Source organism: Dipteris shenzhenensis, chromosome 8 (genome assembly GCF_047967505.1).
Source record: "Dipteris shenzhenensis isolate YYH24624 ecotype China chromosome 8, Dip_SZ_1.0, whole genome shotgun sequence".
Lineage (NCBI taxonomy): Eukaryota > Viridiplantae > Streptophyta > Polypodiopsida > Gleicheniales > Dipteridaceae > Dipteris > Dipteris shenzhenensis.
The window spans coordinates 7499314-7526514 of NC_141603.1; the positions used below are offsets into that span (position 1 = coordinate 7499314).

The 27201-nt window shown below is 45.6% G+C and overlaps 1 protein-coding gene across 1 annotated transcript in view; it reads left to right on the forward strand.

Annotated features, from left to right (window-relative positions):
* LOC147899042 (uncharacterized) overlaps positions 1-27201 on the forward strand; it is a 268788-nt gene that overhangs the window by 171973 nt on the left and 69614 nt on the right. Inside the window, exons 20-22 of the mRNA XM_087378195.1 lie at positions 4460-4515; positions 23115-23202; positions 23326-23418. Coding sequence (XP_087234321.1) covers positions 4460-4515; positions 23115-23202; positions 23326-23418 — 237 coding nt within the window. The remainder of the gene's footprint in view (positions 1-4459; positions 4516-23114; positions 23203-23325; positions 23419-27201) is intronic.

Consider the following 27201-nt stretch of genomic DNA (forward strand, 5'->3'; position numbering starts at 1 on the left):
TGATGGGTCTCCAGTCGTCCATAGTCTCACATAGAGGTTTTTTGGGCACAAGCTTAACCAGACCATGCACTCTCACCCACACCACACACACACACACACACACCTAACACACACACACACACTACACACTCTCTCTCTCTCACACACAAAACTCCAACAAATAGCCACTCAGCTCAAAGACTCAACCGCTCCTTGAAGAACAACTGCTGAGCTCAAGCCAGCTACTCTATCGTTCATTCTACCACCACATTGAAGAGACATGGTAGCTAGCTAGGAACGGAATGGAAATATGGAAAGCATAATGAAAGGCAAAATGGAAAGGAAGGAAAGTACAAGTGCAAGTAACCAAAATACTCACAATGTATTGATAGCTTGATGTTGACTGATATATTAGATAATAGACAAGTACAACAGTATATAGTGTGCCACTAGACTCTAGAAAGTCACAATGTCTATGGGATATCTCGCAATATGACACGTGGCATGTCTAGGACTCACTAGACTATAAAACCACTAGTACACTCATTTTTTACTCACTTTGGCTTCATATTCTAACACCCCCCCATGAAGACAAGGTGAGAGACTACTGGAATGGAACCAAGAACAGAACATGACAATGACGGTCTAAGGTGAGGCACTATTGGAATGGAACCAAGAACAGAACATGACAATGACGGTCATCAAACTGTGCACTCTATTTAACTCAGAGGCTAAAGTCTGAGCGTGTTCAGAGGTTGATCCAAGCACTCTCATGGATTGAGACTCAACATGCTCAGAGGCTCACGTTATAGCATGGCTACATGACCAGCTCATCGGTCTAGGAATACACCAACATCCTAGAACTCGGCCAGGCCTGATAACGAGACCTATCAAAGCCAATACATGGCTCCCACAATACATCCCCCTCTAAACCAAGTTGGATCCAAAAGCTGAAAAGTGCATCTTTATTGGTTATTCTCTACAGTAGAAAGGGTATAGATGCTATCAAAGCCAATACATGGCTCCCACAGTACATCCCCCCTTGGCTTCATAACAGGACATGTTAGGAAGCCACACACCAAAATAAAAAAACGAATACATCTTTTTAAGAGGACTATCCAAGGTAGAGGACCTTTACACTCAATGACAACCAAACACTCGATACATATCATTTTAGGGGGACTACCCAGGACAGAGGACCCCAAAATACATCAAGTTGTAGGAATAATAAAAAAAGATCTCTTAGGAGTAAGAGATGTCCTCCAAGTAGCCACTGCACATGTGTGCACATCCCTGTGAGTCGATGACAATGTCGATGAAGCACTAGGCATGGATGCCCCAAAATATGTGTTGGTGAAGTCCATGGGGTAGCTACATGAAGCGGTCATGGCATGACTCTCAAGATAGAAGATGGGGAGTCACCTAAAAATTGATGTAGAGGCCGGAGGTGCCACAAGTACTAGTAGAGTCACTCAATGTGCAAGCCTAGCACCACGGGCGATCAGAGAAGTAATCGGAGAAGTCGAGAAGCAACCGTACCTCACATCAAGATCATTTTTCTTTATCTTCTTACTGCAAATTAGTATGGAGTTTACACACCATTATAGAAGGCGGATGAGGTGTGTAATGTGGCAGCTCGAATGGCGAGAAGATAGAGCTTTGTGGGCAATAGGAGAAGTGTGAGCAGCAGGAGCAGCTACGTGGGCAGCTAGATGGCGGGCAGAGAGGATAGCTACGTGGATAGCAGGAGAAGCTGCATGGGCAGCTATAGCTTAGCTTTGTGGGCACCAACTGGAGCAGAAAAATATGGAGGTGGAGATCAAGATAGTGACAGTAGGCTGGAAACTATCATCCCGTCAACTCAAGAACAAAATCCGCGTGCAGGAATAATTTTCGTCACTTTTTGCAGGAGCTATATCTTTTCATAGAAAACTCAGATTGCAATGATGAATTGTAGTGCTCAAGGTCCTCTACAAGTTTCATGAAGACACAAAGTCGTGATTTTGCTTCTAGATCCAGAAGGAGAAGAGCTCACCAAGGAAAGGGAAGAGAGGTGGCAGAAGCTCAAGTTGGAGAAGACAACGTTGGAGGAGAATCCCAATGTTGATGAAGCCTTCAATGGAGAGGAGTAGGGAAGGGGAGCTCCTCCAAGAGAAGAGAGGGCAGCTTCTCTTTCCGGCCACCCTCTACCTCATGGAGAAGCAAGGAGGAAGGGAAGGGCTAGGAAGGAAGGCTCTGATACCATATGAAGAGACATGGTAGCTAGCTAGGAACGGAATGGAAATATGGAAAGCATAATGAAAGGCAAAATGGAAAGGAAGGAAAGTACAAGTGCAAGGCAATAACCAAAATACTCACAATGTATTGATAGCTTGATGTTGACTGATATATTAGATAATAGACAAGTACAACAATATATAGTGTGCCTCTAGAAAGTCACAATGTCTATGGGATATCTCGCAATATGACACGTGGCATGTCTAGGACTCACTAGACTATAAAACCACTAGTACACTCATTTTTTACTCACTTTGGCTTCATATTCCAACACACATGTCCTTTTTAAACGTCCTTGTAGCTCTACGCTCAAACAGCTTGCAGGTTGCATGGCTATAAAGTCCTACACAAAGTCAAGGAATAGCCGCTCAGCTAAAAAAAGCTGCTCTATCGTTTTTCCTGCCATTGTGGAGAGAAGCTTGCAGGAGCAGACCCAAAAGTTGAAGCAGAAGCTATTGCAGATGGTATAGGCCTGACTCGAGAGGCTGGTTGTGGGCGCACTTTCCATACTTAAATTAGCAAGCTATGTGCTGTTTTGATTGATTTATGCAACACGACGGCGGACATACAATATGGGGTGTCACAGTCGCGTAGATTTATGCATAGCCCAAGGAGTAAGCATTGGCAGGGTGTGAAGTGGATGTTCCGCTATTTGCAGGGTAGTTAGGACCTTCTATCCCCGAGGGGTTAAATCCACAGCTGCACGCTTTTTTGCATCTCAAATTGGGCCGACTGTTTTGACACACGAGTGTCCACTTTTTGTTTTTTTTCTTCTTCTTGGGTGTTCATGCATTTCTTGGTTGAGCAAGAAACCTTCAATAGCCACTTCTAATTGTGAGCTGAATACAGGGCAGCATTCACAATCATTGTTGAGTGTGTATGGCTCAGACGGTTATATGCAGATTTGGGTATGGGACAGCGTGTGCTACCTCTATCTACACTGACAGTCAGAGTGTTTTGGCAGTTATTGCAAAGAATCCTATCTTTCATGCTCATACAAAGCACATTGGGAACACTATCATTATGTCAAGGAGAGTTTTCTGCAAGAGAGAATAATCTATGTGCATACACATGAAAATACATTCACCAAGACTTTGCCTCGTGAAAAGTTTAAAGGCTTTCACAAGCTTTAAAACTTACTTCCTTTTGGCGATTGATGTCACATTCTTACCTCGTACTTATCACCGCATCACTCTATGGGGATTTGTAAGCATTTATGGTATGGAAGTATCGGTGATCATGAAGGAACATGGTTGGAGCACATTTTACTCTAAAAAGTGGAGGTTTATTCCCTAGCAGTTTTGTTGGTGTACTATATATCTTGGTGGATGTGACACGTTCTAGTCATGTCATTCAATCTAATCAATAGTACTTTCAGCTCCCTTGCTCCCACACTTATCCAACATTACAGATAGCTGACATTTTTTTTTGTGCATTTAGCAAATGGTTCTTTTCTCCAAAAAGAGAGTTGTGTTGTTCTCTTACCGTGTTTGTTTGTGCCATCCATATTTATGTCATCTTCAATCCTTTATTGGTCGTAGATTTGCTAACGTTAACTCTTTGTTAGATGAACTTGTATCGAGTGTAGTTGTTTCCATTGTCATTTTGGTTGTTTATGCATATACGTAGTTCTAGGCACATGGCATGCCTCCTCACTCAAGCAGCCATAGGCTGATGATACCATTTGCACCAAGTGTTTGATATATCCTATTAAAATAGGGGTGTTTGTAAAAGAATAGTATATATAGTAGTTCTAGGCACATGACATGCCTCCTCCTCAAGCAGCCATAGGCCGATAGACCATGGTACCAATTGCACATGTGTTTGACCCATCCTCCCAAATAGGGATATCTGACACATCCTCACAAATAGGGATGTTCATGAGAGGATAGCACGAAGATGAGAGAAAATCAGTGACACAAATAGACAAGTGATTAAAGGGTGGGCTGAAATTTTTGGAGTCAAGGAAACTCTGAGTGAGGGGGGAGCATATGCAAGCTATGTCTTAATATTATTTCTAAATTTTGTGTAGTTTTTACATAGCGTCAGACTTATTAATTCAATGATTGAATATTAACGAGCATCACATATGTTGATTTTGTTAACTTAAAAAGGTGTTGACTATGATAAATTAATGTACTATGTAATGCAAAAAATTATATTTTAGGTTTTATACCAAAAAATGAATTCTATAATTGAACAGGCTTTGATGAAGTCAGGTGACACTGAGAAAATCATCCTATTTGCAAACGTGTCTAGGTGAGATATTTGATTTGTTCTTGTATGTTAGTTAATTTTCTTTAACTCTTATCTCAGACAACATACATATATTTGCGTAAGTCAAAATTTGAAGGTCATTGGCATTTCTTTATTTAACAAGAGTCTTGTTATCACAAAATGGTCTATCAAAACTTGACACTTCGACAATCATGCATAGTTACAACCTTGTAGGACATCAAATACCTAGACATCCTAAGAAAAATCTATGAAAAAAAGGATGACTCGTCCAATTCTGGTGTAATCTCTTTCATTTTATAAGTATGGAAACAGACATCTTGTGAGAATACATTTTAGTTCATTGCATCAACTCTACCTCGACTTTACATCAATTGGGAAGGATATAGCGCGGTGTGGGGATTGTGTGATTGAAAGCTTGGTTCTAATCTATGGGAGTCCCAAGGTATTGAAAGTGATATATTTTTCTCTAGATTTTCAATAGCATCCATTTTAACATCGATATGACCAATCTTCGGCCCAAAGGTTGTTCTAAAAAGCTATACGAGTGACATGCCATTGTTGGTCTCTTAAACATCTAAAAGGCTTTTGTCATGTGGCCTGCCTAATCAATGGAAGTTTGTTTGATTGTAAGGTATGATCCAGGAGGTCATCATCTATGGAAGAGGCGTATTCCTCATTCAGTTGAGCTCCCCTGACACTACCTCGACACTCGTGGAGCAGAGCCCCATCCTCCTTGGCCCGCAGGGGGAGCCTGTGATTCGCCCCTATTCCCCCCCCTCCCCCTCCCCCTCTAGATCCCTCCCCCCCTTCCCCTCCACTCCCCCCCCCCTGGGTTCCCCCCGCCCCCTCCTCCCCCCCCACCCCTCCTGCTATGATCACTCTTACCACTCGCCCCCTTCCCTCCGCCCTCCCTCCCGCACACGCCGCCCCCCTCTCCACCTCTGTAGTAGCAGGTTCCTCAGCCTCCCTCCCCTCCCCCGCTTCATCACCCTTGCCAGCAGCAGGCAAGGGTAAGATGACGTCCCCTTTTGCTCCCTCATCTCAGCATCAGGCCCATTAGGGGATGGAGGCATAGGGACGAGGCTCATCCTCCAGGTCAATAGCTCCCCACTTACAGCCTGGGCGCCCCTTACTGCGGGGCTTCTGGAGGTTGGGACCTTGGAATTACCTAGAGATCCCGGACTCCTATCCTTTACCGTTGGAGGTAACACTTATGATCCTGCAGCCACGGAAGGGGGGTTTGATCAGCGCAGTGGGATCTCAGACACACCCCATTTGGAGTTTCCAGTTTGCCTCCACACGGTTGGAGAAGTGGACCCAGAGGTGTTTGATGCTATTATGGAAGATCGGATTTCACGCATGATGGACGAGTGGATGGGAGCACGGGTACCGGATCTTTGGTACGCCCATGGTGCGGAGGTGAATTTTCAGCTGAGCTTCACGTGAGAGGAGCTGATGTGTGGTTTGGCAATAGGAGTTATCAGATTTCCGCTTGAGGCAACGGTGGATCATGCATACTACTCGCCCCTCTAGAAGTGTGCAGAGCGGTTCGGGGTGGAAGTCTCCTTCATGATGAAGTGGGCACGGAAGATCGGCATTGAGCCGGTATCCACCCTAGTACTTCGTTGCACAGACACAGACTATTCGCCCTCCAAACCCCCGGCAAAGTCACATAAGTCACTCTTTCTGGAACAGGCACCCACTTACAGGAGAGCCTTGTTCTCTGCACCCTTGTCCTCATGAGCTAGACCATAGTGAGTTGGAACGTGCACTCCTAGTCAACCGCAGTACCTGATCCTCCGGTAAGAGTTGCAGAGGGCAGTGGTAGGGCGGATAGTGGACATCCTTTTGATCCAGGAGCATATGTTCTCAGCAGGAGACATCAGACGATGTCACCACCTTCTCCCAGGGAGAGGTCTTGAGGAGTGACCGGTCCCCTGCAGTAGGATGGAGCGGAGGGGTCTGCATCTCGGTCTCATAGACTTTGGCTCCAGAGGTCTATGATCAGGGCGAGCTTATCCCAGGACGGACAGTTTGGATGGGAGTTAGGACGAGAGAGTCCAGGATTGGGATCTTGAACGTGTATGCCCCAACGTACAAACAACACCGCCCGGCCTTTTGGAGGAGGCTGCCACTAGAGTGTCTTCCGGAAGTAGACTCCTGGATTGTTGGAGGGGACTTCAACAAGGTGGAGTTTGGGGAAGACAAGCAAGGCGGCGCTGCCTCCTTCTTTGAGATGCCAGCATCAGAGCGTAGCACCTGGGAGTAGTTCATTTTCATGATCAGTGGTAGGGACCCATGGCGAGAGCTAGATTTCAGCAGGACACCTAGCAGCCTCCTCTTCTCTTTCGGACAAAGGAGACACGATGGTTTGCTTGAGGACTAGACCGTTTCTACATTGGGACTGGGCAGTGCACAGAGGCGGCTCTACCAGGATTTTGGCAGGTACCACGATGTCAGACCACTCTCCTGTATCACTTCACTTAGATCAGCCCCGCCAAGGTTTCTCCCAGAAGGGAGTCCGCATTCCAAAGGACCTCCTGCAAGACAAGGAGATTCTGGCAGGGATTTGGGAGCAGTCAAAGATGTCACTGGGCAAGGACTGGGCTTCATGGGTGGCGGATGCAATCCAAAGGAGCAGTTAGGAGTTACAAGCTCATGCCCTTAGGCGGAGGAGGATCTTCAGGAGCGTGAGTAGGCTTTGAGGAGAGACCTGGTCTCCATAGAACGGCTCAGGGAGCAGGACCTAGGTTCTCAGTGGCTTAGTGACAGGTTCAAGAGCGCTTGCTTTGAGCTTCAAGACACAGAGATTTGGCAGGCTGAGTTCTCCTACAGGATGACGAAGCAGTTCTTCTTCTAGAGCACTGGACCCCGATCAACAGGCACACACCTGCAGCTTCTCCGGGATCCGCAGGGCATCATGCACACTAACCCGCAGGAGATATTAGACTTGACCACAGGTTTTTACAGCCAACTCTTTCAGACAGAGAGGGTGACTCCAGCTGGTATTGTGGCCCAAGAGGTAGTTTGGGATCACGTTCCAACAGTAGTCTCGTAGGATTTATGCAGTAGGATGGAGGAGCCTTTCACGAATGAGGAGCTCTGGGAAGCCCTCAAGGCTCTCCCAACCCAGAAGTGTCCTGGCGAGGATGGCTTGTGCCTTTCTCTCCCTCTCAGCCCGCCCCCTCCCTGCCCCTCAGCCCGCCCCCTTCCTGCCTCTCCTTCCTCTCCCTTTCCTCTCCCTAGCCTGCCCCCTCCCTCCCTCTCAACCTGCCCCCTCCCCTTCAGCCTCTCAGCCTCTCCCCTTTACCCCTCCCCTCCTCGCCCCTTCCCCCCGCTCCCTCCTCACCTCCTTTCCCTATTTTCTACCCCCCTTTCTCCCGCAGCTTTTCTTGGAGCGGAAGGAGCCTCCAAATTGTTAGAGTCGGCCTCCTCACCTCGATTGGCGATGGATACTCCGTCAGCCAATCCTACTCCACCTCCACCGGCCGCGAAAACTATTACCTTTTCTAAAGACGAGTTGCAGCAGATCAAGAAGGATGTAGAGATTGAATGCTCTACCACGTTGCTAGCACGCATCTTCGGGTCTCACCCCTCCAGATCCCAAGCCAGAGACTGGATGCTTGCAGCTCTCCCCCCAGACCTCACTCCACGATTGTTAGATGTTCGTCTTCTGGGACGAGGTTTTTTTCAAGGTTGTTTTTGACACTCCAGAGGCTGCGAGCACTATACTCAAGGCTGAGTTTTTACACCTGGGGCACACGAAGATCTTCTTTGAAGCCTTTCATATTGGTTTCGATCCAGTGGAGGCAGATAAGGAAATCTTTTCTCTCTTCATCAGATTCCCCGGGCTTCCCCAGGTTTACCATCGACTTCTTTCTGTTATTGGGGAGCATTTTGGCGCAGTTGCTGAGATCCCACCCCTCCCTAGGTTGCCATTGACTGCAGCAGAGGGAACCAAGGCTGATGGGGTACCTAGAGTTAGGGTCCTGTGTAAGGATCCTAACCTCAAGATGGATCATGTTATGATCCATCGCCCGGATGGTTCCTTTTTTCGCCAGAGAGTAGAGATTTCAGGCAGAGGCAGACAGGACCAATGCAAGATATGCAGGACCATTGGACACTTTGCCAGGGATTTCCCCAGGAAGAAGAAAAGGCCCAAGAAGCCCTCTAGTACAGCTACCGCCCCATGGCCTCGACAGGGGGGACAGGGGGGTGGTATAGGTCCAGCACTTGCTCCTCGGCCTCAACAGAGGGGTGATACAGGTCCAGCACTTGCTCCTCGACCTTCGCATGGCGGTCCTCCTCAGGATGGTGGTGGTACAGGTTCAGCACCTACTCCTCGGCCTCGATAGGGGGGTGGTACAGGTCCATCACCTGCTCCTCGACCCCCACCTACCTCAGGGGCACGCGACGCTCTCCAGTGGGTTCCGGCACGTGTGCAGATCCCTCCTTCAGTTCACGAGGGTACATTAGTGGACTCTGCTTCACCTCGCGCTATCCCTCCAGTCTCACCTTACATAGTCCGAGACTCTGCAGCCCTCTTCCCCGGTTGCAGCTTCTTCCCTAGATCCAGCGGTGCCAGACGCTCTTCTTGAGGCAGTAGAGGTCTCCGCGGCTGGGCAAACACAGGATAGAGAGCAGTCCTCACTTCCTCCCTTGGATAGGGGGAAGGGGATGGTTTACACTATTGATCCTCTTCCCTCAGAAGGGATCCTTTGCACTCCGGTGTCTGGCTTGCTTCACAGGAACTCGTTTTCAGCCCTGGCAGATGGCTCAGATTTCCCAGAGGAGAAGTTTGTGCCCGCTACTTTTGGGGAGCCAGTTATTGGGTTTCTTGTTGACAGGGCTTCTTCTTCAGGTGGCAGGGTTCTTTCCCCTGTTGATTTTCCACCACTTGGTTCCATCCCTCCCTCCTCGAGCAGGAGGTCTTCCCCTGTTGAGGGGTTTGTTTCCGCCACTAGGTCGGGTAAGGTGTTCCACTCTACATCCTCTCGTTGATGAGGATTATCAGTTGGAACATACAGGGCCTAGGTGGCGTCCCACATCGCCGCCGTAGACAGCTAATCTAGGATCAGCTTCATCCAGGTGTTACTGGGGGTTCCATTGATATCTTATTTATTCAAGATCACAAGCTGGATTCTAGAGATTGTGCCAAGTCAGGCAAGTTGCTTTCTGGCCATACTTTTTGGTCGCCTGCCTTGCGCACCAGGGGGGGCACTTCTATTTCAGTTTTGCAGTCAATTCTCCCCTTAGTTATTGGACACAGAGTTATTATTCCCTCTAGAGCTCAGTGGATTATTCTTTTGATTGGAGGGCATAAGGTTGGTTTCCTTAACCTATATGCCTCCAACATTAGAGGGGAACGTGTCCTTATGTGGAAAACTTTGCTCTCCTGGGCCCCCATTGTGGATTCATGGGTGATTGGAGGTGACTTTAACATGGTTGAGTTACCGTCAGACAAAAAAGGGGGTAGAGAAGGCGGACTTCACTCTTTGGAGAGAGCAGCTTGGGATGCCTTCCTTTTTCACTTCTGTGGCAGCGATACTTGGTGGGATGATGCCTTTCTTATTCAGCCACAGTCCCTCCTATTCTCTTGGTCGAACAGGAGGCAGCAGATGCCTATTCATGCACGCATTGACAGATTCTATGTAGATGACTGGGCACTAGACAGAGGTGGATCGCTATGCATTGCTGCTGGCATTTCCACTTCAGACCACTTTCCTGTTGTGCTGGCTATCTCAGAGCCTCACTTGAGAGGCCGGTTTGCCAGCATTAGGATTCCATATGCCTTTTACACAGAGGAGGACCTTACAGAGGCAGCCCTGCAGATATGGGTTTCTCATGTCTAGGGTGGGCAGCCATATCCATCACATGTAGCCGCTGCCCTTTCTGGTATTAGCGACTTCTACCGCTCAGTTGCTTGTACCAGGAGACGAGATATTCTCAAACGTGAGATTGGTGTTCGCCAGCAGTTGGCAGCTTTGCAGAGGGAAGAGCAAAAACGGCCTTCAGATGCTTGGATTCAGGAGCGCCTTGCTGCAGCAAGGGCTCATCAGCAGTTATTGCTTGATCAGAGAGCAGAGTATGCCTTTCATGTATGGGAGTCCTTCTGGATTCAGATGGGTGGTAGAGTCAATAAACACTTTTTCTCTACTCTTGGCCCTAGACATAGTAGAGAGAGTGTACCCCAGCTTATTAACTCACATGGGGTTTTACAAACAGAGCCTGATGATGTCTTACGCATAACTTCAGATTTCTATGCCACCCTTCTTACTGCTGATCCTGAGACACATGGTAGAGAGGATGCTAGACAGGCTATTTGGCAGAGCATCCCTGTGTTGGTGAATCCGGGTATGCATGTTCTACTTGATGCACCTTTCACCAACACAGAGTTCAGGACTGCACTTTCAGCCCTTCACAAGGGCAAGTGCCCAGGTTCGGATGGCCTCACCCCGTCTTTTTTCATTGCATTTTGGGATATGATTGGAGACTATATTACTTCAGCCCTACAGGCCATTTGGGACTCTGGCGAGATGCCTGGGTCGCTTACAGAGGGTCTCATCCACCTTATCCCAAAAGGAGGTTGCAGAAATTTAGTGTCCCAGTGGAGGCCTATCACACTTCTGGGGACTTGTTACAAGATTCTGGCCAAGGCTATCAACCTCCGATTGCAGCCTCTTCTCCCTGATCTTATTCATGACACTCAGACGGGATTTGTGCATGGCAGAAGCATTTTTGATAACATTTTCTCTTTCTGGGAAGCTTCAGAGTGGGCCATGCAGAGTGGCCAGAATCTTGCCATTCTACTTTTGGATTTTGAGAAAGCTTATGACAGAGTAGATTGGGGTTTTTTGGAGGGCACCCTTCTACGCTTTGGCTTTACTGATGCTTGGATCAGAGGTGTTTCCTCTTTGTACAGATCAGCCCATAGCCAGGTACTTATTGGTGGGGTAAGGGGTGAGAGATTTCAGATTTCGAGATCAGTCCGTCAGGGATGCCCCCTTGCTCCTTTTCTTTTTTTGTTCGTGGCCGAAGCTATGAGTATCTATGTTAGATCTCAAGCTGACATCCTTGGGCTGAGACTTCCCATCAGAAGGGAAGAGGAGCTACTTGACAGTGAGTTGGCAGATGACACAGCAGTTTACTTGGATGCCACTCCACAGACGCTCACTTCTTTCAGGACAGCATTGGATTTATTTTGCTTGGCGGCAGGGGCGCATATAAATTGGCATAAATCCAATGGCTTTTGGATCACTGATAAGGACACTCTAGTTTGGGGGCTTGACATAGGATTCACTTGGGTTCAGAGGGGTGAGCCTATCAGGTATTTGGGCTGCCAGGTCAGCTTGGATATTTCTACCACGCAACAGTTTGCTCCCGTTTTGGAAGGCATCAAAAGGAAGCTTCTTTTTTGGAGCTCAGCCAAGCTGGATCTTGCCTCTAGAGTTGTGGTGGTCAACCAGGTCCTCTTGGCCACGGCCTGGTTTGTTTTTTCATGCTGGTGCCGTTCTAAGGATTGCATCATTCAGCTCAAAAGACCGATCAGAAACTTTCTCTGGAGTGGGCTTGATGGCACAACAGATGCCTTAGCCAGGGTGGCTTGGGAGACCCTCATCCTCCCTACACAGGAAGGGGGTCTCAATATTATTGATCCAGATTTACAGTGCAGAGCTTTACTTTGCAAGATGGTGGTGCGGGGACTTATGCCAGGGCAGGAACCGTGGAAGGACTTTCTTATCAGCAGCATACATAGGTGCACACCTTCTTCGGGAGGAGACTGGATGAGCAGTGTTAGGTGTATCTTCACCACAGCACATCTCAGATCACCTTCGTCCCCTCTCATGGCTGCCATTCTGAAAGCTTGGGCCAGTTTCAGAAGCACTCTTCGAAGGATTCCTCCTTCCTCTCGGGAAGAGATTGATAGGCAACCCATCATGTGGAATGACAGTATTTTAGATGATCATGGTAGACCACTGGGTGCCTCACTCTACATGCAGTGGTCCAGGTGGGAGAGGGGACCTGCATCTTCTATGGGGTCTTGGAAAGCTTTCCGCAGGCTTCCAAAGGAGACAAAATCAAGGTTGACAGGACATCTAAGAGGGAGTGCAGGGAGGATCTTGCAGATTGAGGCAGCCCTTCCAGAGGTTTGGGTAGACACAGATGATATGCCACTCACTTCCTCCACTTGGGCAGGTACTTTTACGAGAGGCGGTGTTCCGCTTCAGGTTTTGGCCTTTCGAGATGCACAAGAGGATGCTTTGGTTTTTAGTGTCCAGGATGGTGGCAGATTGCTCAGGTCCACAGAGGACATCTTGCTTGAGTCTGCTTTTCAACCTAACAGGATTGTAGGTCTTTTGGTGGAGGGATCAGATTCAGAGTGGTTCCTAGACCCAGACCCCCGGCTACTCTCCACCGGGTCTTGGAGGCTCTGGCTCTATGGGGGAGTTCCCATCAGGTATTTGCAGTGGGACCCTGGAGAGTGGGAGTGGATTGACGTAGGGCATCGAGAGAAGAGCATCCCCTTCTTTCGTTACATGGTCAGTAATGCCAGGAGATATCAGCTCAGTAGTAGAGGTTGGAGACCTTCCAGAGTTCCTTATTGGGAGACATTTGATATCACTGCAGATCTGCAGAGGTGCTTCTGGAGGAGACTCTGGAAATCCCACAGGAATAGAAAGATCACTATCTTCTTTTGGCTTTCTATCCATGGTGGGATTGCAGTGAACCTTTGGAGGTCCAGGTTCGGAGCCGACCCTACTCGCCCTCAATCTAGCTTGTATATAATATTGTCTAGAGGAATATTACTACTACATACTTAGTATATACTTATTTAAGTTATTATTACTTCCAACAAATTCAGCATTGCTTATGGGATTGCAGACAGGCGAGGATGATTTGGATGGGGGTAGCCAGGGTTTTCAGTCACTTTGCCCACTCCCGATTTTTTATGACATGGGGCTCAATGGGTTGGCTTTCTCTTACAGGACCTCAGGTTTTTTATGAGAGATTTGACTCCTCTCATGCCATTTCGGTTCGACGTCATCCGACTGAGTCCTGTTCGTTGGATGTGGTACCACACCTTCCTTTTACAGCTGTACATGCCTCTGTGGATACTTCTTGGGAGATTCTAGCGAGCATAGCATCCTGGCATATCTGGAGAGCCAGATGCACAGAGGCTTTGGAGGGTACTCAGGTTCATCCCTCGCACACATTGGCTAGTATCTGGACAGACACCGTACATACTTTGACGGCCGTATGGATGGGTATGCAGGGAGACTCCCATGCAGCCTCAGCTAGGAGGGCTTCTTTCTTCAGGGAATGGAAGGATTCTCCTTTCTTCTTTGAGACTACTACAGGGTTGAGGTGGCACTTTCAGCCTCAGCCTTGGTTGTTTTCCACCTCACTCTGAGGGGATTTTTTATTTATCCTCATGATTTCATGATGTATTCCACTTTGAGCTTGCTCTCGCGGGTTTTTTCTCTTACTTAATAGAAGTCTTTTTCTTGAAAAAAAAAAATGCAAACCCAACTAAAACTGATCACAAATGCAGAAAATAAACTCGAATCGCAAAGAGAACAGCTCCATCTGAAGGGTCAGGCAATTCGTGGGCTGGAAATGACATGGAACAGTCACAAAATTGCAAAAAAACCCCTAAGAATTGAAGAAACTGCCACAAACTGTCAAAAACGAGCTGAAACTGCCACGAATGTGAAAGGGAACACCACAAAGAGGAGACTAGAGCAAAACAGAAAGGAGTGCTTGCTGCTCACGAACTATTTGGAGCTAAAAAATGAGCTGCGGGATGCTGGAAACAGTGAAAAAACGATCCACCTAATTGAGGAAAAATAGCAGCATTTGCTCACGAATAGAAAGATGAGTAGTCTGGCTGTAATAGGGGACAATTTTCTGCCAGAAAATGACCACAAAACAGAGGCAGACTAGTGCGAACACTAAGGTGAAGATTTGTTGACGTAACAGTCCATGATTTGCAGCTCGAAGTGATCACAAACAGCTGCGAAATGCAATGATCTGAACTGAACTAATTTTGTCACTCCTTGAACACAATTGCTTGCAGCAGCAGATGAGCACAAGCAAGTCACAAAATGGGATTACTTTTGACTAGAGCAATGAATGTGCATGACCTCGAGCAAAAATGATCATGAATGAACCCACAAAGTATGTCCACGAGCTGAGCTCGAATGGCCATGACGTGGAGAAGGGCAGGTGAACGAAGTATGCAAAAGAGTAGTCATGGACAATAGCAAACCTCAATCTGATACCAAATGTTGGAGAGTCACAAAGTGGAAAGCAAGATGCAAGAGTTTATTCTTGATGAGAGCTTGACTCAGCTGGAAAGCTCCACTAAATACTTACGAATGAAAGTACAACTTGGCGGTTACGTATGAACCTAGACATGAGGAATTAAAATAGACTAGACTAACTAAACTAGGACTAGCTGGCATAACCCATACCATTGCATATGTTCCTACAGTGTTCCCTCAGGATTGTTGTCAAGACGTGGAGGATTTGGCAGACATTCACCTAGGCATTCGCTTGAGCTATGTTTTGTCCATAGAGACGATCTCACTGCTGATAGATGGAGAGAGCTTCATTAGCCAAGACGTTCAGGAATTCCTCCCCTCCTTGCAGATACCCTTGCCAATATATATCATGACATCGTGTACACCCTACAAGCCATACATAGGGTTAAAGACTACCAAAAGGAACGATAATTTTTGTAAGGCATGGTTAGCAGGTATCCTTTACATTTCATGGATCAAGGAATCTACTGTTTGTATAGTCCTGTAGACTGGCTTTTGTCATTAGCTTCTGGGGTACCCTAGGCAGGCTGCATGATAGCCATAATTTTTTTCAGCAGCACCCCATGGATAGCTTAAGCTTTGTACTGTTTCAAAGCTTCTAATAGGCAGATCCTCTTTTATGGAGAAAAAAAAGTTTGCGGACTGGGTTTTGTTCCTTAGAATTTATTCTAATGTCTTTTCAATCTATTGTTTGCACCCTTGGGATGGACCCCTTTTCTTTCTTCCCACCTTTTTTAGGGGGATTTTGCTGGAATTTTGGAGTTTGCAGGGTGAATAGAGTTATGGTTTGGTATGTGTTAGTGAATGTTTTTTGCTACTTTCTAGCTTCTTTGCTTTTGTCTCTACAAGATGCTCATTCCAGTGGAGACCTTCCTCAGGCCTAGTTGGAAGTTTTTTATTAACTATTTTTTGCTTTGAGTAGTAGCTGTCCCACTGTAGGAGAGCTATGAATGTAATTTCTTCTTAATGCAAAGTTTTTTAACAAAAAAAAAAGAGTTAGTGTGAATAGCTTATAGTGGTTTCAGCCTTTTAACAGACATCATGTATGATGTCAATGTTAGGACCTCAATCTTCAGGATGAAGATTATGTTTTCTAAGTTCTCAATTTATATATGTGTCAGTAAAGGTTCTGTACCTCGGGTAGCCCCCCTAAAGAATGACAGTTTTTTTTTTTTGGTGTGCCATAATTCATAAAAGGCTTCGTATTGCCTAGTTTTACCCTAGTTAGGACTCAAGAGTCGGGGGGGGTGATGAAGTGATAATCTTAGTTAATGGTCGTAAGCTAATCTAGGGGATGGCTATGGCATGGGAGGTGCGCATGGGTAGGACGCCTCTTTGCAGCATTGCAGTGGAGTTGGAGATCGGCTACTTCTTTTCTTTTTTTTTCCATAAAAGAGACTTCTATTAAGTAAGAAAGAAACCCGCTAGAGCAAGCTCTGTGCGGAAATACACCATGCTAAGCATGTAATAAAAACACCTCAGAGGAATGAGGTAGAAAGAAACCAAGGCTGAGGCTGAAAATGCCATCTCAACCCTGTAGAAGTCTCAGCAAAGAAGGGAGAGTCTCTCCAATCTCTGAGAAAAGTAACTCTCCTGGAGGAGGCTCTGCTCGAGATGATCCTTGCATGGTCGCCCAAATGGCCATCAGAGTGTGTATCGTATCTGTCCAAGTACTGGCCAAGATCTGAGAAGGGTGAACCTGAGAACCCTCCAAGTAGTGAGGTCTTGCCACTTTTGCTCCGGGGCAGGGGGGTTTGTTGGAATTTTGGAATCGGTAGTATGAACAGGGTTATGGTTTGTTAGTGAATAGGTTTTATTGGTTTGAGTCTTTTTTATTAGACATCGTCCATGATGTCAATGTACTTGTGTTCGACATCATCAATGATGTCAGGGGTGTGCTGGCTGAGTCATAAGATAAGGCTCCTTTACTTATAAAAGCATTGTACTCGGTGTATCCATATATCAATCAGCATCTTGTACTTTGCAACTTGGTGTCATCTCTCAAATTTCCTCTAGCTCTCTTGTTCTCTATTGCTCTTAGCCATTGGAGCTATACACCATCCATAGCTAGCACATGCTTCCATAGATCATTGGTATGAGCTCCTTGTTTTCTCCAAGTTAAGAAGTTCCTTTGCCTACAAACACTTTGGCAAAGGCACATATCAACTTTTTATGCCAAAATTGTATTCATTTTGTGTTAAGATGATTTGAACCCTTTTTGAAGGAATAAATGCTCCTAGATTTCAAAGGAATCATTTCCTTACCAAATGCATAACATTTTTGAAGTCACCTCTTTTTTCATGTTCACTGTACTTAATCTATTTCTCCCTAAAAAACTATCTTGTATTGTTGTTGTCATTCTTTTTTTTCCTCCTTCCTCTCATGAATTTCTTGGTTGCACACATGATAAGGGAAGGGATTGTTGCTCGTCTGGTAGCCAAGAAAACTTCAATTCCAATAATTGATTCAATGCATGCACTAACTCTTGACTTGTGTGTGCGCGCACGCACGTGCCTACGCATGCGTGCATGAGCTTGCTCCTCTGATGGGCATCACCGTTGAGGTGGATGACATTGTTGATCCCGTTAGGGAGGACTATTCCAGAATTGCAAACATTATCTTTTTCCTAGGTGGAATGTCAGTTGTTGTAGACGTGGGAAATTGGTTTGGACTCTCGGAGGATGCTATGTTCAAAAAGTGCGGTATGTGGCCATAAGTAATCATGACTAACGAACAGCATAAATAATACACTTTTGAAGCATTATCGTCTCTATTATGGGCAGCAAATGGTGCATGTATTTGCCTTGGTCTCCTACACAAGACTATCCATCACTCATTAGGCATCACTGTCCCATTTTGGTAGAAGTTGTGGACTTGCCTCAATGCTTGGAGAAACTTTTGCCTAGAATTGCAGCATCTTTAGGTAAGGTGGTATGGATGCCCAAGGAGCATGCAAATTCTAATCGATTTTGTATTTTGTGGGACATGGATGTCCCCACGCCTGAATTGTACTGTGCTACTATAAATATGTTGCAATGAGCAATGCTTTCTATAAGCTCGAATGGGGTCTTTTTACATGTGCATGTTTTGAATTTTGGAAATTCGGTCATATGGCCTTGCAATGTCTCTTGGGGCCTTACATAAGATGCCTCCAGATGCATTGCCTACTTTTGTGTAGGATAAGGATTTCCCTGGGACCTTCAAGCTCAAAGCTAAAATAAATAAACCAGCCCTACGGTCCACGATGAAGGGAAGCTAAACTTCTACTAGCAATGGTAATGGCCAAATGAAGGAAAAGCTTTGAATGAAGGTTAGCAAAGCTCCAAGGAATTTGTCTCAGCTAAGAGGATGCTTTCTCCTCGTATGTGGACGGGTGCATCGTCTAATGGGCACACCCTTGTTGAGAACTCTGGTATGGGTATTACTTGTTGAGAACTCTAGTATGGGTATATGCAAAACAAATCCATTGCCATCCTGAATGAATTCAGTGTCTGTGGAGTGGCATCCAAAAAAACAATCGTATCATCTGCCAACTCACTGTCTAGGAGCTCATCCTGCTGCCTCAGAGGAAGCATGAGCCCTACAATCCCAGCTTAAGCTCTAATATAATAGCTCATACCCTCAGCCACAAAAAGAAATAAAAAGGGGGCTAAGGGGCATCACTGATCTGGTAATCTGAAACCTGTCCCCTCTGACTCCACCAATAAGAACCTGGCTGTGGGCTGATCTGTAGAGGGCTGACACCCCTCTAATCCATGTATCTGAGAAGACAAAACGAGTAAGTGTGCCCTCCAGAAAGCCCCAATCTACCCTGTCATAAGCTTTCTCAAAATCCAAGAGTAGAATGGCCAGCCTGTGGCCATTATGCATGGCCCAATCTGAGGCCTCCCAAAATGAGAAGATGTTATCAAAGATGATCCTACCATGCACAAAACCTGTCTGCGTATCATGAATAAGATCTGGTAGAAAGGGCTGCAGACGAAGGCTGATAGCTTTAGCCAAGATTTTATACAAGGTACCCAGCAAGGTAATCGGTCTCCACTAAGACACTAAATTCCTGCAACCCCCTTTCGGAATCAGATGAATGAGGCCCTCTGTAAGTGAGTTTGGCATCTCACCCGAGTCCCATATACCCTGCAGGGCTGAGGTAATGTGATCCCTAATCTAATCCCAAAAAGCAATAAAAAATAACCAGGACACTTGCCCTTGTGAAGGGCAAAGAGAGCAGTCCTGAACTCTATGTTGGTTAAGGGTGCATCAAGTGAAACAATCATATCCCCTGTCACCAACCCGGTAAGTGGCGCCAAATAACCACTCTAGCATCATCTATGGCCTGAGTGTCAGGATCTGCTGTAAGAAGGGAGGCATAGAAATCGGTGGCGACTTGCAAGACGGCATCTGGATGTGTCTAAAGAACTCCGTCTGAGTCACCAAGCTGTGAGACGCTCTCCCTACTATGTCTGGGGCCAAGAGTAGAGAAGAACTGCTTGCTGACCCTACCTCCCGTCTAGGTCCAAAATGACTCTTTGGCATGAAAGGCATACTCTACTCTCTATCTAAGAGTGACTGCTGCTGAGCCCTTGCTGCAGCAAGGCGCTCCTGAATCCAAGCATCTGTAGGCCTCTTCTGCTCCTCCCTCTGGAGGGCAGTCAACTGCTGGCGAATACCTATCTCTCGCCTGAGGATCTCACCCCTTCTAATACGAGCAACTGAAAGATAAAAATCACTAATATTAGAGAGGGCTACAGCTAAGTCTGAAGAAGAAAGCTGCCCATCCTGCAAATGAGATACCCATGTCCTCAACACTGTCTCAGTAAGGCCCTCCTCTGTATAAAAAGAATCTGGAATCCTAACACTGGCAGAGCGGCGCCTCACATGGGGATCTGAGACCATCAAAACCACTAGAAAATGATCCGAAGTGGACACCCCAACTGCAATGCGAACAGTACCACCTCTGTCAAGAGCCCAATCATCCACATAAAATCTGTCAATCAGTGCATGTATAGGCATCTGCAACCTCCTGTTCGACCAAGAAAATAGGAGAGAATGTGGCTGAGTGTGAAAAGCATCATCATGCCATGCATCCTTGCCATTGTACTGAAAAAGGAAGGTATCCCACGCTGCTCTCTCTAGGGAGTGAATCTCACCTTCGCTACCGCCCCTTTTATCTGAGGGCATTTCAACCATATTGAAATCACCTCCTATAATCCAAGCATCTGCAATATGTGCCCAAGAGAGCAGTTCCTTACACAAAAGTACACGATCCCCTTTAGAATTGGGTGCATACAGGTTTAAAAGACCAACCTTATGCCCACCAATCAAAAGTAAAATCCACTGAGCTCTGGAAGGGACTATGATCCCGTGTCCAATCACTAAGGGGAGTATAGAAGACGAAACAAAAATGCAAGTACCTCCCCTGGTGCCCAAGGCGGGTTACCAAAAGTATGGCTTGAAAGAAGCTTACCCAACTTGGCACAATCCCTGACATCCAATTTGTGTTCTTGAATCATCAAAATGTCCATGGGACCCCCAGTAACACTTGGATGAAGTTGGTGGTTACGAACTAGCTGCCTGTGGCGGCGATGAGGTACACCCCCGAGGCCTTGAACGTTCCAACTGACAATCCTCATCTGCGAGAGGAGGAGGCCGAATGGAATATCCTACCCAGTGGAGTCGTGTTTCCTCCAGGATGTTCCCTTCACTCCTTTTAGAGCTGCCCATGCCTCAGTAGACATGTCTTGGGAGATTTTGGCTAGCATTGCAGCTTGGCATATTTGGAGATCCAGATGTATAGAGGCAATGGAGAGTATTCAGGATCACCCTTCCTAGGCTATGGCCAATATTTGGACCGACACAGTACACACTCTGATGGCCATTTGGGCGAACATGCAGGGATCCTCCAGAGTAGCCACAACCAGGAGAGTTACTTTTTTCAGAGTTTGGAGAGGATCTCCCTTCTTCTCTGAGTCTCCTTCAGGGTTGAGATGGCATTTTCAGCCTTCGCCTTGGATCTTTATTAGATCATTTTGAGCTGTTTTTTTTCCTTATGCATTGCATGATGTACTGCCGCATTTGAGCTTGCTCTCGTGGTTTTCTTTCATACTTAATGAAGTAATTTTCTTGGGAAAAAAAAAAAGCTGGTTGCTAAGATGATTGTAGCTCGTATTAAGGGATTTCTGCATGAAGGGTTGCACCCAACTCAGTATGGTTTTATTCCACATACATATTACAGATAATATTGCCAATGCCTATGTGGGGATTGAATATACAAAGTACAATGAGCAAGATGTTCTCTTGTTATTACAGGTGGATGTTGCTAAAGCCTTTGATACGGTGCAATGGAATTTCATCTCACAAACTATGAAATCTCTAAGATTTGGGAAAAGAATGCAAGATGTTATTTATTGGTTATATAAAGATAGTATAGTACTGACATTCTGGTCGCGGTGATATTACGGATCACTAGACTCTTTTTGTTCCGTATGGCAGGACTGTCCTCTTAGTGCATAGTTTTATGCAAAAACTTCTCATCCTATGCTTCAATACATGTATCATTTAGTAGCTTCATGTGCTTTGCATGGTTTGGAGATACATGGCAATTGGCACATGAGAAAATTTGGCAATTTGGCATTGTATTTTACGGCTGCGCGACATACACATCTCGTACATCATCCTGGTTACCCTTTGGGGTGGACTGTCAACAAATGGACTGGGTGCTTGAGAACAAACTCAAATACTGGAAGTTGGCCACTTGCCCATCACATGTCCATTTCGTATAGTTTAATTGATGCTGGTTGGATATATCCAATTTTATTTGCCCTTGATGATGCTTGCCAAGCAGGACATTTCCTGTTTTATGTCTAATATCATGGAACTTTTTTGGCGGTCATGCTATCACCGGAAAGTCCTTAGGCTGCTTTCAATGGATCACATTTGCTCACCTAAAATTCATGGGGGACTAAATATCTTCAATATTCATATGCATATTCTAGCTCATAAGGGAAAAATGATGCTTTATATCATGCAAGGTGATCAGCCATGGATATTCATGATGCGACATTTGACTTTGCACCTGTCTTCTATAACTTTTGGTCATTTGGCAGCCTACCCAATGGGACTTTCTTTTGGGATACATTGATGGCACAGTAAAGGTATGTTGTTTTTTCACTCGCTTGCTTTCTGAATGGAAGCATATACTCTCGCTTTAAAAGGAACGGTAGGGATACTCTTGTAGGAAACTCCTTGCATGCTGAGAGCCTTCATTAGTCAAAAGGTGTCCACGCCTCCGTTGCCTTTGTAGGAACCTCACTGCTCTTATTTCCTTTGGTCCAAAGGAATTTGACATATCGATGATGTGCTTGATGTTGTTGGCATGGTCATCTCTTGTCCTACAGCTATCAGACAGTATGCTTTGGGTCAGCATTATAGGCCCCTATGGTATTTATTGTCACAGATGCTCCATGATTTTCAGCCCCTATGGTATTTATTATAGGCCCCTATGGTATTTATTGTTACAGTTTTCTGCCAGTACCTCGTCCTGAGATTCTTGTCCACCTCAAAGACTAGGTTCTCCGATTGGATGATCATGTTTTCCGTGCACTACTGTTAGCTGATATCACGCTTCTATCCTTGTAGAATTCTTCGAAAGAAGGAAGGGTCTATGAGACTAAAAGAACCTGCTACAATGAGCTGAAGGGGTGGAGCCTTTAAGTAGGCATCAACACCCATGAAGAGTACAGAAAACTTCCGTAATCATAATGATACCGATACACACAGAAAAATCCCTGAGCTCATGGAGATGATAAGGACTGCCGCCACTGTGATGGTCACTCGAAACCTGGCAGAGATGTCAAGCCTAAGGGGGGGTCAGCAATGTATGAGGCTGCAGTTGAGAGAGAGAGAGAGAGACTTTTAATGTCCACAAATGACCTTAAAGATCTTTTAGATAATGGAAATAAGAAAGGGAATCCTTGTAGAGGGGAAAATAGCCTAGCGCTTTGCAAGCACAAGAAGGGTTGAGAGGAACAAAGAAAGAGAGATACAGGGAAGGTTTGAAAGTATATATAGTTTCAGGTGGCTGCTGTTTGATCCTTTCGCTGTTTCTTAGAATAATTTTTAATAATCTTTGCAGGGTCATTATTGATGTTAGGAATTCTTTATAACAATTGTTTGTCAATTTTTATATCATGTATCTCTTGCCATGATAATTATGGTAGATGACCTAGTATCTTAAAAGTTAAGAATGCGATCTAGTGAATCCAAGAAAATCTCTATTAAACTGATTTAGTTTTTCAGGCAAAAACAGCTATATGTTCTAGCAGCTAGTTACTTGCAAACACTAAACTGGCATCATGATGCAAATATTATGAAGAGGATTGTTCAAGTATGTATCCCTAGGATCCCTACGTAGCACTATGGAGGTTTTCTCTTATATTCATAAGTAGCATTATTTGATTGTCTTGTCATGACTTGAGACTTTCATTTTTGTTTATCACAAACTCTTTAGATGTATACAAAGGCAGCAGAAATGGAGTTGTTGGCTTCCTTTTATGAGGCTTGTGCACAGATAGAGATTGATGGATTTCGAGACTATGATAAGGTAAGAGTAGATTGTTCGCATCACGTCTCAGTAACGATTAAGTCTTTGTATTTAAGGAAACTCATTTCAGCATGCTGACAAAAATAATTCCCTCTATCTTTGGAAGAAAAGTGTGAAATACAGTGTATCCCATGAAATTGAAGTAGAAAATGTGCAAGAGCTTAAAAAATCAAGTCTCATACCTATATAACTACAAATGAAATGTGAGTTTATTTGACATGCAAGAATGTATGGTTTCACTGCAACAATGAGTTGCAGGCCTTAGATCACATAAAATAAATGGAGAAGAAATAGAGCAAACACATTCTCATCTAGCAAAGAAGGGTTCCTTGAGGTGTGCATTTCCTTTGCAACACCCCAGTTGATGTCCATCTCGAGGAAGTTGACACATGGTTATTCACATAAAAAATGTAGAAGATACGGTGAGGCTATTCACAAGAAAATGGACATGAAGATACACAAAGAAGTTAAGGAAGGAGCAGAGAGGAAGCAGTAGGCACTCAATGTCAGGATGGGAAGTTTTCCAATAGATGATTCAGCAAAGGAAGATCTATTATTGCATTAGGCATCTAAGAGAAGATCTATTATCGCATTAGGCATCTAAGGGAGGCCATACCAAAGATAACATGGATCCCGATTAGATAGTTAGCATTGATCAAGCCGGTAAGTATGTCATTGTCACCCTTTTTTTCCTAGTGAACACCCTTCTATTAAGTAAGAAAGAAACGTCCAAGAGCAAAGAACTCAAGGCATGGATACGTAATGTAGAGAATGTGGTAAAGCACCACTGAAAACATATGAGGATAGGCAAATCTTAAAGAAACAAGACTGTGGCTGAAAGTGTCACACTATCCCAGTAAAAAAGTTAGAGAAGAAAGAATTGCTTCTCCACTTTAAGAAAAAATTGTTAGGAAATGGAGTCAATTTGAGTGAGTTTTAGTGTGTTCTAGAGTAGTACTATACTACTTTATATCCTAGAGTGTCATGTGTCACTATGGGACTTATCCCATATACATTTGACACTTAGAGTGTGTGTGCCTATCCTATAAAGGCATTATACTTTCATTGTCATTTTTATCAAGCCTCATGCCTTCCTTGATCATGTAAGTACTTTGCTTGGTTGTATATTTCTTTCTCGCATTATTTCATTTCCATTATGCTTTCCTAGTCTTGCTTTTCCTTCCATTCCATTCCATTCCATGTCTTGCATCTTCATTTGGTATCAGAGCTAGACTATCTTCCAAGAGGTTGAGGTAAGAGATTGAGGACATTGAAGCCACTCTCCCTCATTCCTCTTGGAGAAATGGCTTCTCCAATTCCATCTTGAGCTCTACTATCTCCACCCTGAGCCTCACCAACAATGGCAACTCAACTCAAGGCTCGTGGCAACTCCAATGGTGTGAGGCAGCTCAGCTCCAATGATTCGTGGCAGCCCCATGCTCCGCTCCAAGCGCCATTCTCTTGCCTAGTGCCCAGCTCGTAGCAAGCAGCAAGCCCACCATTATGCCCGCTTCTCTGTCCGTACCAGTCGTACAACAGTACGGACTGTTGCGCCATATAATCTACCCATACAGCCTGCCCACTCCTCTTCTCTACTCGCTGCTGTTCTGTCCGCCATTTCTTTCTCTCCTACATCTCCATTGTGCCCGCCATTTTTTTTTTCCTTTTCCCGTCATTTCTCCCATTTCTTCCTTTGCCCACCATTTCTTCCTTTGCCCACCATTTCTTCCTTTGCCCACCATTTCTCCCATTTCTTCCTCAGCCCTCCATTTCTCCCTCAGCTCATTTGTGCCCTTCATTCTATCCATCACTCTTCTCTGTCCTAGCTGCCAGCTTTATGGGTTCACTTTCCACCAACTCTCCCCTTGTGGACAAATTCAAGGGGGATGGATTTCCCACATGGCAAACAAAAGTGCAACTCCTTCTCATGAAGGAGAATGTTTGGGATGCCATCGAAGATGATGAAGCACTTGAGGCATCAACGGAGCCTCAAACACGAAAGATTTGGAAGCAACACAATTCGAGGGCCATCGCAATCATCGGGCTTTGCCTAGATGATCCATTGATTCCTCACATCGACTTCAAGTCCAAGGCAAAGGAGATTTAGGCACGCCTCAAGAATATATTTAGTAACAAGGTCACCAACTCCAAGGCATTTCTGAAAATGGAAGAGTCTGATACTTTTTTTTTTTTGTGCAAAAAGAGACTTCTATTAAGTATTAAAGAAAACCGTTAGAGCAAGCTCCATACGGGATACACCATGCAATGCATGAGAAGCTTAAAAGCCAAAAAGAAAGGATTGGGGCTGAAAGTGCCACCTCAATTCTGTAGAACCCTCTGAGAAAAAGGGAGAACCCCTCCAAACTCGTAGGAATACAGTCCTCCTAGAAGAGGCTGCCCATGAAGGGCCTTGCATGCTAGCCCAAATGGCTATCAAAGTATGAACCGTGTCAGTCCAAATACCCATGAACACTTGTGAAGGGTGTATTTGGGTGCCATCCAGGGCATCTGTACATCTGGCTCTCCACATGTGCCAAGAGGAAATGCTAGCCAGAATCTCCCAGGAAGTATCTACTGAAGCCTGAGAAGCTCTGAAGGGCGTAAATGGTACATTTTGAAGAGAGTAGGTCTCTATCACCTGCCTGCGGACCGAGAGTGCCCAAGAAGAAGGCTCACCCTCATAAAACATCTGGGGCCCAGTAAGGGATAACCATGCGATCGAGCCCCAAGTCATGAAGAAGGGGGAGGTATGAAAAAATGCTGAGTATCCGAGCAACCCCTTTCCAAACAGTCCTGGCCTGACTGCAATCCCAAAGGCAATGTCGCACTGAGTCCTCTGCAAAATGACAACGAGGCAAGTAGGGTCAGCCCCAAATCGTGATCTCCACAAATTCACTTCAATCCCTCCATGAATAGAAAGCCAAAATAAAAGAGTGATCTTTCTATTTCTGAGGGATTTCCAGAGCCTCCTCCAGAAGTTCCTATGCAACTCTGCGGTGATGAAGAAGCTGTCCCAATGGGGGGCTCTGGAGGGAATCCAACCCCTACTGCTCAACAGAAATCTCTTGGCATTACCAACCGTGAAACGAAAGAAGGGAATCCCCCTCTCTCGGTGTCCATGATCTATCCACTCCCACTCTCCTTGGTCCCACTGTAAGCACCTGATAGATGTGCGCACCTCCATATAACCACAATCTCCAAGATCCCAGGGCCAAGAGCAGAGGGTCAGGGTCTAAATACCACTGCAAGCCCACTCCATGATCCACAAAGCTAGCAATCCTGACAGGGTGAAAGGCAACCTCTAGAAGAATATCATCCGTGGATCTAGAAAGTAGACCCCCATCCCCAACGTCAAAGACAAGTGCATCCTCCCCAACACCTTGAAGAGCGATCACCTGAAGAGGAACTGCTATCCTTGAGAAAGCTCCCATCCAAGTGGCAGAAGTAATAGGCATATCAACTGTCCAGTCCACCGGGATGGCTGCATCTATCTACTGAATCCTGCGTGCTGCTCCTTTGAGGTGACTCACGTACTATAGTCTTTGATCCTCAAGTGGCCTGATATGCTTTCCAAGTGCCTACTGTGAAGGCGGGGCCTCTCTCCCATCTAGACCACTGCATGTAATGCGAAGTGCCCAGTGGTCTGCAATGCTCATCAAGAATACTATCATTCCAAATGACCAGCTGCCTATCAATCTCTTCGAGGGTAGAGGGCGGAACCCTACGAAGTGTATTCCTGAAGCTGCCCCAAGCTTTGAGGATGGCAGCCATGAGAGGAGATCC